Here is a 12,227-nt window from a genome sequence, read left to right as displayed (position 1 = left end):
GGTCATGTCTTCAAAGACCTGGTGATCACATAGAGACACACCTTTCCAACTTAATGGTCCTCTCTAGCTTCCTACGTGGCTTCTATTAAAAGCAATGCCTATAGCTTCTGCGGGTGGATACGTGCATTAAACCCTGAATACAGCTATTAGGAGCTGTGCTCACTTAGCAGTAACTAAAATCCGAGTTGGAAATCGTAGCCAAATTCCAACACCTTCTACTGTTTATGCAGCTCCTTCCCACCATGCAGCAAGACGTACATTACTTCACTGGGTACGTTCTGTCTCTACTGAATTGCCTTCCTGCCCCCACAGCTTTCCTCCCAAACTTTCTAAATGAGAAGGCTCAAATCCCTGGTGTGATTCCCACTTTCTAAAGGAAACTTGCTTTTTCTCTAGAGAAAGCTGAAGAGTTCACCCTTCTGTCCCAGTGGATGCTCTAACCTCCATTTCCAGTACAGTATCTGGGGATGCAGGATTACAGATCTGCAAGCTGAGAATTGCAATTGCATAGGGGGTAGGAGAGATGTGTCCAAACACCTTGTTCACACTTACGGCTGCTTAGAGACACTAAGCTATTTACACTCTCCATCTTTAATAACTTATTCTACAGAGATTGGTGGTCATTATCTGCATGACAATTAAACACCAAATCCACCCCCTCTCCTTATCTTTGGCATTTGGATAAACCACAGCTGATAGGCAGGTTAAAGTGGGGCTCCACATCCCAGCAAATGCACCATGCTACTGCTAAGGAGAGACATATTTCTACTGGGCCTTCAATGCAGCCCTACAGAAGAACAAAGTATACCATGTCCTTTGTTGTCTGAGCCTGCACCCATCCTGTAACTTTGGGCTGTCTCTAGGGGTGGAGGATCTCTATCACCCAGTGGGCAGGTGTAAAGCAAAGAATATGCACAAGGGTTTTAGAGGTCCACTAGCATACCCTTGGGGGTTCTCCATATTGTGCAAGTCTTAACAGTCACATTGCCTTTTCTGGAAGCTGACTAGTCACCTTCAATATGCTGAATTGTCTGGATTAGCAAGTGCTAAGTTATGCAGTGGTTAAAAAACAAACGGGGGGCACTTAAACTAGGATGGGAACAATGGCTCAGAAGTTAGTTGAGAGAAAGCGGTGGAGCTCCAGACCACATGGTTCCTGTGCAAGAGACAGGGTAGCTATTTCAATTAGAGAGTGTCACATAGACAGCCTTGAGCTCTTGCGTTCCCAGCCACAGGCAGAAACCAAATCCCCCTGGAATTCAGCCATCTGCTGTAGGGCTGTGCCCTAAACCTTCAGAGGTGCTAAGCCACAAACAGCCACATGCAATCTGGCAGAGCCCTCTTGGGACCTTCTCCCCTGCCAAGGGAGCCAAGAAAAAAAAACAAAACAAAACCCCAAAACAACCCAACAACCCCCAAACAAGGTCCTAAATTTCAACTGATGTCCATTTCAGAATAAAAGGGGAAAAGAATTTAGTCGGAGACGTTTTGCCACATTCGGTGGCTGCTCAAGTGTCGAGTTTGCTGGATATAGAACCCATTGCCACTGCTCTCCCTTTGCTACTATATACACTGTTGCTGAGGTCCATATATATCTTGCAATGCCCTGTGCTTGACCTCTGAATGGGAAATGCTTTGGAATGTCCATAGATGGGAAGATGGGACTCAACGGAGGAGGTTTCCAGTGGAGGGGGAGGATGGGGGTAACAGGGAGTTGGTGCCGTTTTTCACCTCCGGATGTCAGAGAAGTCGGACAGTTCATCTGCCCGGTCCGTGATCCCGTGTGCCCCTTTGGGACCATGGCCCCCAGCTTTCACCCGGGCATGAGCATTCACGTGGCCCTTGGTACCTCTCTCTCCCTTAGACGCTCGTGAGCTCTCCCTGTGGTCTGAGTCGGAGTGGGTCAGCATGTCCCCGCGGCCCGCAGCGGCTTTGCTGGCTTCACCTGGTTTCTTCTCGGAACCCAGGATGGTGTCACCATGCACAGCTGAGGTGCAGAAGCTCAGGATGGAGCAGAGACTTCCCCAGTTCTGTTCGCACTGGGCCTGGACACTTCTTGTTATTGCCTTTTTCACCTCCTCGCCACAGGTGAGGAGGATGTTCACTAGGTCAACATATGGCCTAGAGGTAAAGGAAACAGTGACAAGAGAGTCAAACCAATATGTAAGGGTTATCTATCAGTAAACCAGTGTGTAAGGGCCTCTTTGCCTTACCCTCCCCTCTGCAAAGCTCAGTTCAGGAGCATTTCCCCCTGTTGCCCACTAACTCGGCAGCCTTGTAGAGCAATTTTGCCCCATGCTTTAAGAGTAAAATCAGCCACATCACTGTGAGAAATGCACACCATGGCATCCTGTCAAACAAAGCTTCGCTCAAGTGCTGGATCTGCATTGACTTCTCCCCCCACTTGAGATGCTCTTGGAGAACCCTGATGTCAACCACAGGAAGCATACAAGGTCCATACACTTGGCAAATAGGGCTGTTCAAGGGAAGAACTGCTTTTGCCCCTACCTCTTGCCCTGCCCCTTCATCATTATTAGTCAGGATGCACAACAAAGGAAACCTGCTCGCATCCGGAGCCATCAACTTCAAACAGCTTACAATCTCTAGGGGAACATCTGCTACAGAGCATATACTGATCACTGGCCTGCAAGAGGAAGGCATTTCCTCACCTCTGCAAAGAGCAACACTCAGCTAGAGGGTCTCTGGCTTTTCCAGTCATCTTATGATTTCCCGTAAAGACGCACTAGCTGTTGACCTTCACCACAAGCCAGATCCTACCTGGACTCACAATCCAGCTGCAGAGAACTCAAGAGACACGGACATTCACTTTAGTGACACTGTTTCCTCCTACACCGAGTGTTTGCTCTTTATTTCTTCACAGAGTTGAGTAGAGCTTTCAGTACGTGCCTTTCCCCAGACAAACAAGGACTCCACATGAGCCACGGCCCAACACCATTCCTGCTTCCCACCCACCAGTCTGTGCCCCACAGCACAAGGCAGCCCAAGCGCAGGCGCTTCGGCTTCCTCAAGCCACAGGTCACAGAGTGCAGCGATTTTAAAATAGTTGTGGTCACAAGTTTTGTGTGTGGGTCAATATTGATGTTGACTATTGACACAACCCCTCAGCTGCTAGCAGGCCCAGAAGGACGTGCTTAAAAGTCTTCCAACAGTAGGAACCATCCACAGTGCGCAAATGAGAACTGCCTGGGGCCAGCAGCTGTGGTTGTGTGGGGTGATGGGGTTGCACCTTCTGGGCGTGTTGTCCACCAGCTCTGGTGGCTATGGACAAGTCTAGATCTCTTCCCATGAACCAAGTCAGAAGAAAAGCCAAGAGATTATAATCAGTCTCTGACACTATCCTGATTTTGCTTTGCCCAACTGCTTAAAGTAATTTTTGAATAACTAAACTCGGAGAGCCACCTATTCCTCATCTCAGAGTATTTCCCATATTTGGATTGTTTCTGCCTGTTTAAAAAAAAAAAAATCACTTGGAATGCAGCAATGACCAGTGTGCCAGGGCCTGTCACCACTTCCACCAGAACAAATCAGCCTGACCCCCACCACAGCTGACTCAGGATACTTCACCGCCCCAACTGCGTTCCTCAACACTCACCAGGAGAAAACAAAGTAAAAGTCAGAGAACAAGCCTGAGAGCTACCACTTGCTTCTCCACTCTGTTTTTGTTTTAAATATAAAATAGAAAACGAGAACAGAGTACATTGCATACAAATTGACCCATCAAAAGGAAGGAAAAAAACCCAAACCAAAACAAGATAAATCAGTTGTTGAAATTGGGCATAACCTTTACAAAAATCTGTGAGAAAAAGGTTGCTGGTATGACTAAAGAGTGTCTCAGCTGCCAAGTATTTCAGGTATTCAGAGTCTGCCAGAGCCCCGTGGATTAATACTGGCCCGTTTCTCCTTCACTGTTTTACTTTCTGCATTTCAGCTGGCCTGACCATAGTACCTGAACTGAGCACAAGGCTGCAAGTCAGCAGACGTGATTTTATTTCCAGCTCTGCCACACTTGCCTATTGATCCTGAACAAGTTCTTTAGTTCAAGAGCTTCAGAGGCCATTGCCTCTAAATTTAGGGGAGAGGAGGAGGCTGGCTGGCTTCTATTTGGGGAGTCCCACATAGAAAAGCTAAGCTCTGACTCTGTGAGATGCTGAAGTGTAGGAAGCTCTAAATGAGATCGTGCAAATTATAGGTGTTCAGCTGAATGACCTATCTCTTCTCAAACCAAGAACCCCCAGTTAAGCTCCCCAGAAATAGGCACCTGCCTTTGAGCATTCCTGCTTTAGCCTGTTCATAAAATGAGGCTAACTCATTTCTCTTTTGACAGGCTTTTGGCTCTCATGGTTCTTCTCATCCCCAAATGATGGGAGGCAGAGGGGGTGTTAATTGGTGCAAAGCACCCAGTTTACAGCCTACTAACACAGTCTGAGCGGTGCCCACAGAAAGATGCTGCTGTGCAGGAAGGAGCTCTGCTTCCCCTCTCCCCCAGGCACCAGGATGCTGCTCTTTGCCCTGGGCACAGACAGCAGCCTTAGCAAGGCCAGAATCTACCACCAGCCATGCCTTTGATCCCAGCCTCAGGAATGTCCATGGCATGGACCTTACTTTCAGGACACCACATTAATCTTCTGTGAACCACAGCAAATGATTCTGCATTTCAGTACACTGGCATCAAAGTGTTTCTCTGCAACTGCAGCTTAAGTATTAGGGGGGTAGTTTCAACAGAAAGTGAAATCAGAGCATAGTTTCTTTGGGTACTAATGCAAATGCCAAGTGCAAAATCAATGATTCTCTAAAAACACTTATCTGTCATGATCACTGGGATGTGGAGTTTCTGTGCTAACATCTGCTAGGGATACAAAGAGACATGGTAGGAAGATGCTCTAAGGTTAAGCCTGTTGCCAAGTTGTGGCTCAGCCTTGTTTTGGGAGTGAAATGTTCACCTGCAAGAAAAACAGGCTCTGATTTTTTCATTTGTGCACAGAGTTGGTACAACCAGCTTGTGCCTAGTCTGTCACTGTCATGTAGCAGCTTTGATCAATTCCAAATAGGATTCATGCCTGCCATTCCTTGGAGGACAGCTGTGTTCCCAGTCAAAGGAATGAACTCCTCATACTCCAATTTGTGCCTTCATTTTTGTACACCTCCATGTTTTATTAAAAGGCATTTGAGATTAATAAAGAATAAGATGAATGGGAGATTACCTGGGGGACTGCAGCTCTTTCAGGGACAATTAACTACAAGGCATTTGAAAGTATGTATTTTAAAAAGGAATGATCATCTTGCTGACAACTTTGCACAGTCCTTCTTCCCCCTTCTCCTCTGGCTGTCATCTGTAGCAGGATACTGAGGTCTGGACAATGCGTTTGAGCTCAGAAGGCACAGAGGCATTGCAAGATGCCTCTGGAAGTGGCAAACACTAATGCTGTATTTGCCAGAGGACCAAGAAGACAGCCAGATCCAACTTCAACCCATTTCATCTCCTTTCAGTCACATCTAGCCCTTTGCAAAGAAATAGTTTTCAAGAGCCCTTGCAAGGAAAGCATTACCTTGGTCTTGTACATGGGAAAACAAGATGATCTTAAGGCCAGAAGAAGATGAAACAGCTCTTGGGCAGATGCACAGCCCATTGGCATCATCATGCTCCTGGAAGGAGCTCCCACACCCCTCACTGCACTAGCAGGGAGGCACTTACTCATGCTGCAGCAGGTCTTTGAAGTGAATCATCTCCACAATGACCTGGACGTTCTCCTTGGCAGCAGAGCAGAGGTCATGCTTCAGGTAGCACTCCCGCTGTAACTGGAACACCATCTCTTTAATGGCAGGGCACTTACGGCTGATGCAGCTGAATTTATGCCTCAAGGCATGAGCCTTACACTTCAGAGCGTCTTTAATGAAGGATTTTCCCTGAGAAGAAAAGAAATGGAGTACGTCTGTATTTTTGTCCATTAAGCACAGCAGCTGATTTATGCCCAGCTAGCTGCCCCTCTGTAGGACCATGTCAAGGGTTATTAGATTGCTAAAGGTATCACTTAATGGCTTTTCCCTCTCTTTGTTTCTCTGTTCTTAAAGACCATGCCAAGTTACCTGGGGCTTTGCTATCCCAGTGGAGTTGAACACAGGGCTTTCTCACTGGTATTTTGAGGTTTCCTCTACCCCAACATCTGAATGTCCAACAAGGGAAAGAGCAAAAGTAAGCACCTTGAAATAATTCAGTGCTCAAGGTACTGGCTTCATTTGTTTCTAGGGTGGCAGCACAGCAGCTTCATACAAAGGAGAGGGCAACCTGGCATGGCTGAGGTCCCCAGGACCAAAGGCAAATACCCATTCAGTAATGGGAGCTGGACAAAATGAGCTTTGAGGGTCCCTTCCAACCCAATGCAATCTGTAAGCTGCAAACTGTTTTTTTTTTTTTAATTTAAAAAATGGTTTTCAAATGCACAAACATGTGTGCACTGTCTAGATACACCTGCCCCATTCCCCAGCTGTCAGTATTTCTCTACCACTTCCTCAGAGAGGGACTCAAATCAGTGCTAGTAACAATCCTACAGTGTCTTGGATGTCTGCTTGTTGCAAGAAGTGATATTAAGCAAATCAAATCCAGAAACTATAAAGTTACAGGAAAGCTGTTTTAGCGACATCTCTTTAACCAGTTTGTGGTTCAACTGCTTGGTGAGCATCAAAATCATCCCTTCCTTTTCTCTTTGCTCTCTGATACTATAGCTGCAATACACGGTCTGACAGCCCTGCTCAGACCCCCTTTATGTTGCTGATGAATAGGTATGCAGAAACCTCCTGCACTGTCCTCATCTCTCCACTTAGCTTCAGATTATTTTACACAAATGCTTCATGAAGACCAAATTCTTATTATCCTTTCTCCAGAGAACACACTGGCGCAGCTCCATTGACATTAGGATTCACCCAGACCTTCAGGCAAATGTCCCCAAATTGTTTCAAGCCAGAAATGTTTCTTGCTGATCAAAGAACTGCTTCAGTCATTATCCCTTTCTATTCCCCATACCAAAGGCACTTATTTGCCCTTCCCTTCAGTAACAAACACACGTATCACAGTAGGCAACTAAGGATAAAAACCAAAATTCTTACATAAACCAAACCTATCATCAATTCTAAGGTTACAGAGACAGGAAAAGAAAGCAGAAAGCAAAGCACAGAAAATGGTCAGCGTTAGTCTTGTCATTTAATGCAGCCTGAAATAACTGTAGATAATACAGAGATGAGCCATGAAAAAGCCATGTCATAGCAGAGGCTACAGTCACTTCCATATCAAATGAAGCTCCAGGGGTTTAATACTGCTATACTACAATGGAGACAGCTTGGATGTGAAACAGGCTGTATTTGATTAGCAGTACCTGGGGATCCTGGGAAACAGGCATCAATGGCTACACTCAACCTTCATAGGCAAGTTTCCCTCCCCTCCCAGCTGGGCTTACTTCTTTGGTCAACTCTGTTCACTGACAAGAGTATTGTGCAAAAATAAATAAGCATTTTCTGGAAGACACTTGGAAGTTAAGTTAAAGGTTTTCAAATACCCACAGGACAAAATTCTGCTCTTAGCAGCTGTCCAGACCCTTTGTACATCCTTGATAATGAGCCTAAAACTCCAGCACTTCAAAAGTGTTTCTTACTGGGTGGTCCCACTGTCACTCAAGGAACAGGCTGAATCCTGAAGGCAGCCCTACTGTATGCCATGCTTTTAACAGTGGTTAATAGCTGGTGCTTTTACTCAAGTTATACTGTAAACTGCATGGTCAAGTCAAATGGCCCTTCATAATGTTCTCTTCTCTCCACACTGAAGTGGGAGAGTAGGTTTACAAGCCATAATAACAGGATGTCTCAGTGGTGCATAAATGGTCTGGAGGGAAAATGAAGGACACAAACTTAATACCACATACCATCTAAGCAATGTATTTTAACATCAGTGCTTGAACCAAAGACTTATTTGAATGCAGCAGCTTTAGAAGGTTGCCTGTACTGGTTGCACGCACGTCTTGAGAAACAGCTTTAATAACTGCACATTGGGAAGCATTTTGATATACCTCAATAAACTGGGAGCTCAAGCCACATTTCAGAATCAGCTCTGAACAAACAGTGTAGAAGCCTAAGTCACATAGTGTTTCTGAAAGCCATGTTAAGCTATATTGGAGTTCTGATTTAGTTATCCTGGGTACAGTAGGTGGAAGTGATCCAGGGTGCTGTAGCTAGAGATAGCCTGTCTCCTGAGACAGACTGCACACCACTGCTCTGTTACTGTTCTGGGGTCTGAATTCAGGGTCCTTCAAGAGAAAAATTCTTAGTGAAGCTGGTCATGTGCAAAACCGTATTTGCTCCAGAATGGTAGTTTGTTTTGTTTTTCTCTTTTCAAAGATGTGTTAAAGAACTAAAATACATGCCAAGTGGATATTAGAAGCAAGCAGATAGGACATTTCACTGCGTTACCTGGGCATCGAATTTTCCAGCGTTGTGCAGGAATGTCATGCAGATCTCGTGTAAGCCTCGGATCTCGCAAGAATTGTTTTCAAAGCATTCGAACACTCCACATCCCACATCGCCAGCATTAACCAGGCAGTGCTGGATTTCAGCTAAAATGAGCATTATTACAGTTAATTCGAAGAACTGTTCATGGAAGCTGGTGGTGGGTATGGGTGGGGAAGGAGAATGTTATTTTGCTAACATCATCAATTTGAAAGAAAAACCATGTGACAACAGTTTTTGTACCCACAGCATACCCGCTTTTGCGGACAACAGGCCAAAACTTGGGTGTATTATGTTATGAGAGTGATATCCAAGAAGTAAATGCCAAATCCACTATGCTTACGTCAAGCTATTTCACTTGAGAACTGCCTAATGCTTCTGCATTCCTCAGGAGCAAAAGATGGGCATGATTTTTGCTGTCTGACTTGTACAAAGTCCCCCATTAAATCCAAGTGCCAGATGAGAAGCCCAGGACCCAGCTAGCTGAAATGTCTCATTTCTGGTGCCCTGAGCTAGTTTCTGGTGTTTTAGTGCCACTTTTTTTTTTTAATTTGATTTTTTTTTTAACAGTGCACTGGGTTTCCCCTGTCATGATGTCTATGAAATTAATGACAGAACTCCCACTGACAAAGTGTGTTGCACTGACTCTTTCATAAAGCTCCAACAATGCCCTTGCCTATGCAGAAATCAATTTAAAGAATATATAAATATATATGTAGTACATAAGATAAATCTAGAGCTAGCCGTTACATACATAACTATTCTGCCCTTTCAGATGTTATGTAATATGTAAAAAAAAAAAAATGCTGTCTAATACTCACTTACCAAAAAAACCCCAAAAATCTAACTCTTAACAAGACAGCTTCTGGTCCTTTAAAAAAAATGGTTGTAGTAGTACTGCCAGGGGGAAGGTGGTTGCTGAAAAAGCCTGGGGATAAAGTTAAACAGGGGCAGCTTTTAGACCAGAACTGAGGATGCTAAGAATTCCTTTACTCTGTGCCCTAGTGGTACCTTTAATTAAAGCTCGCCCTTGGGAGCCAGCCTAATCCCCCTCCGAACCGCAGCGTGTTTCAGCCATCCCCAGCCCCCTCCTTCGCCATGCGGTCCATTTGCAAGTCTTTACAGCAACTTTCGGTCTAATTCCAACCCGCTGCAAGGCAGAGAGAGGAGTCGCGGATGTAAATGCAGAGTCTGACGGAGTTCCCATAACCACCCCCCCCCCCCCGCTCAAAACCAAATCACTGCTGCTGCTTCCCTCCCCCCCCCGCCCCAGCTTCTACCTGCCCCGAAGCGCATCTGGGGGTGGGCCACGGGAGCCCCGGGATCGGCTGCTGGGATTGTCTCAGCCACACGCGAAAAGCTGCGCAAACACACACGCACCAGGGGGTGTGTGTGGAAAAATGGAGCTCTTTGTGGAGCGCTGCAGAGCGCGGAGCTGGGCTTTTTTGGGGCCGGGAGCTCAGCTGTAGTGCTTGTGTTGGCATCCGGATGCAAACCCTTTGCCGGATCACATGTCCTGGCTCCAGCGTGCTGAGAACTGCACAGTGCCGTGATTCACATGTGGCAGTCCCTAATGGGCATTCGTGCATTCCTGCTCGTGTGTGTTTAAACACGTCTCGTAGCACTGAGAGTGTTAAAAAATAAAAAGGGGGGAGGGGGAGAACGAGAATAAAAAAAAAAAGAGGGGGGGGGGGGGGAAGGGAGAGCAGGGGGGAAGGGAAGCGTCTGGATCCCGCGCTCTCTTTGCACGGCTGGGAAGCGATCCAGAGAAGTGCACGCCTCAGCTCTCTCTTTCTAGGCAGATAATACCCGGGGGAGGGAGCGCAGGGGGCGGGAGGAGGAGAGAAACCCCCGGTCCGTTGCATCATTGCACGACTCCCTATGGAGGAGGCAAAGCACTAGTCACTTCCAGCCGCTTCCCTTCCCTCCTGTCCCCCCTCGACCCGGTTTCAAAAGCTGCGCCGAGAAACTTTCTCCTCCCCAGCCTCAGTATCTCCGCCGGGCTCCCGTCGCCCCCGGCCCGGCTCCCCGTCGGCACCGGGCTGCTCGGCACCGACTTGCTGCCCGGCGCGGCTGCGGAGTCGCTTCTCCGGGAGCGCTGCCGCGGCTGTGGCAAGGGCAACACGTGCTTTGCCAGGCTAGGCTTTAAAGGTAATTAGGAGTAAGCTCCCATTTCCTCTGCCCATCTACGCCCGACAGTCCGACACCGGAATTAAACGTCTGTCAGAACTCAACGCCGCGATTTCCCCGGCGCTCCAGAAGCAGCAAAAAGACGTACGGACAGCCCCCTCCCCCCCACGCTTGCACCTTCCGTCGGCCACCCGCCGTACCTGTATTCTGCAGGGACAGACGCCCCTTCTGCTGCGGGGTCCTGTCCTGCGGCCCTTCCGGCGGGTGGGTGGCCTCAGTGCCCACCGCTGCCCGAGCGCTGGCGAGCAGTAGAGCCAGGGCCAAGGCCAGCAGCTTGCCGCGGAGCTCCGCGCACATGGTCGCGCCTTCCCCCCGCCGCCGCCGCCGCGTCCTCCCCCGCGGGGTGCCGCACCCGGGCCCAGCGCGCTCCTCGCCGCGGCCCCGCGAACCGCATGTGCCCGACGCGGCGGCGAGCGCGGAGTGGCGGCGGCGACGCCGGAGGGTGCCTCAAATATCCCCGCCGAGCCCCGGTGTCACTCGCATGAGGGAGCCGAGCAGGTGTCGCTCCGCGCCGCGGCCAATGGCAGACGCCGTCCGACTCCGACCGCCCGCCGGGGGCCGGCCCTGCCCCGCCGGCAGGTTGCAGCCTCCCGCCTCCCCCGGCCCCCCCGCCTTGTCGCTCCGCGGGGGATGGGCGTGCAGTGGGCAGCGGGCAGGCACTGCAGCCCGCCGGTGGTGGTGGGGAAGGAAGGTGCGGTATAGGCGGAGGGGGGAGGGGGAGGACGAGAGGGAGGGGGAAGACGACGGGGGGAGGAAAAAAAAAAGAAAGGTGAGAAAACGGGGTTTTAATAAGCGCGCTGCTTTGGAGGGAGGGAGGCGGCACAGAGCGGTCGGTACCCCCGCAGCTGCGGAGCCGGGAAGGCAACTTCGGGCCATTTCAGGCGTCGACTCTGCCCTTGTCTGAGAAGTCACCGGGGTGCCGGTGCTCGGAGCCGGTTGTCCTGCGGCACTGATACTTCACTGCAAGACTTGATTTAAAAGATAAAAGCCCCATCCCTCTCCGAAGCAGCTATTGCACTGACTTTGTTCGAAATCCTCTGCTCCCTCCTCCTTTTATTTATTTCCCCGGGATTTTGGACCCTGCGAGGTTCAAAGGGATTTGGGCCAAATCCATCACCTGGGAGGGGGGACATGGCACTTGAGTGCAGAGCCGGCAGGGCGAGTAGGGCCAGGTGCAGTGTTCCTTGACCAACTCCCTCTCTGCCCTCCAAGCCTTTCTGCCACTATGGGGAGAGCATCACACCCCTGGCAAGCCCCCCAGAGTAAGCCCTTAGTCAGATCTGGCTGCTCCCTTTTGTCCCCTAGCTGAAGAGGGGGAGGGGGCCAGGACACGTAGGGAAATCTCTAGCAGGTGATGAGAAGTGCCGCGCTGGCTGGGGAGGGGGCGTGTGTGTCTCCCCTTACCCTGCCGTAATGCACATCGGCTATTTCATCAGATCCCGCAGGCCCCATGCGGCTTCTACTTCCCCCAGCAGCCCAGCAGCCCCCCAGCCTCCTGCGCTGCTGGGGCGCGCTGGTTCGGGCCG

The 12,227-nt window shown here is 49.2% G+C and overlaps 1 protein-coding gene across 1 annotated transcript; it reads right to left on the bottom strand.

Moving 5' to 3' along the window:
* Positions 1-1,727: 1,727 nt before the first annotated feature.
* Positions 1,728-10,998, bottom strand: STC2 (stanniocalcin 2). The gene is made up of 4 exons (XM_054389251.1): positions 10,842-10,998; positions 8,476-8,618; positions 5,714-5,925; positions 1,728-2,121 (listed from the first exon to the last, which is right to left on the bottom strand). The coding sequence occupies exons 1-4, from the start codon at positions 10,996-10,998 to the stop codon at positions 1,728-1,730; spliced, it is 906 nt and encodes a 301-aa protein (XP_054245226.1).
* Between the last annotated feature and the right edge of the window lie 1,229 nt (positions 10,999-12,227).

Source organism: Indicator indicator, chromosome 18, assembly GCF_027791375.1.
Source record: "Indicator indicator isolate 239-I01 chromosome 18, UM_Iind_1.1, whole genome shotgun sequence".
Taxonomy (NCBI): Eukaryota; Metazoa; Chordata; class Aves; order Piciformes; family Indicatoridae; genus Indicator; species Indicator indicator.
This window is presented reverse-complemented; position numbering and strand designations above follow the sequence as displayed.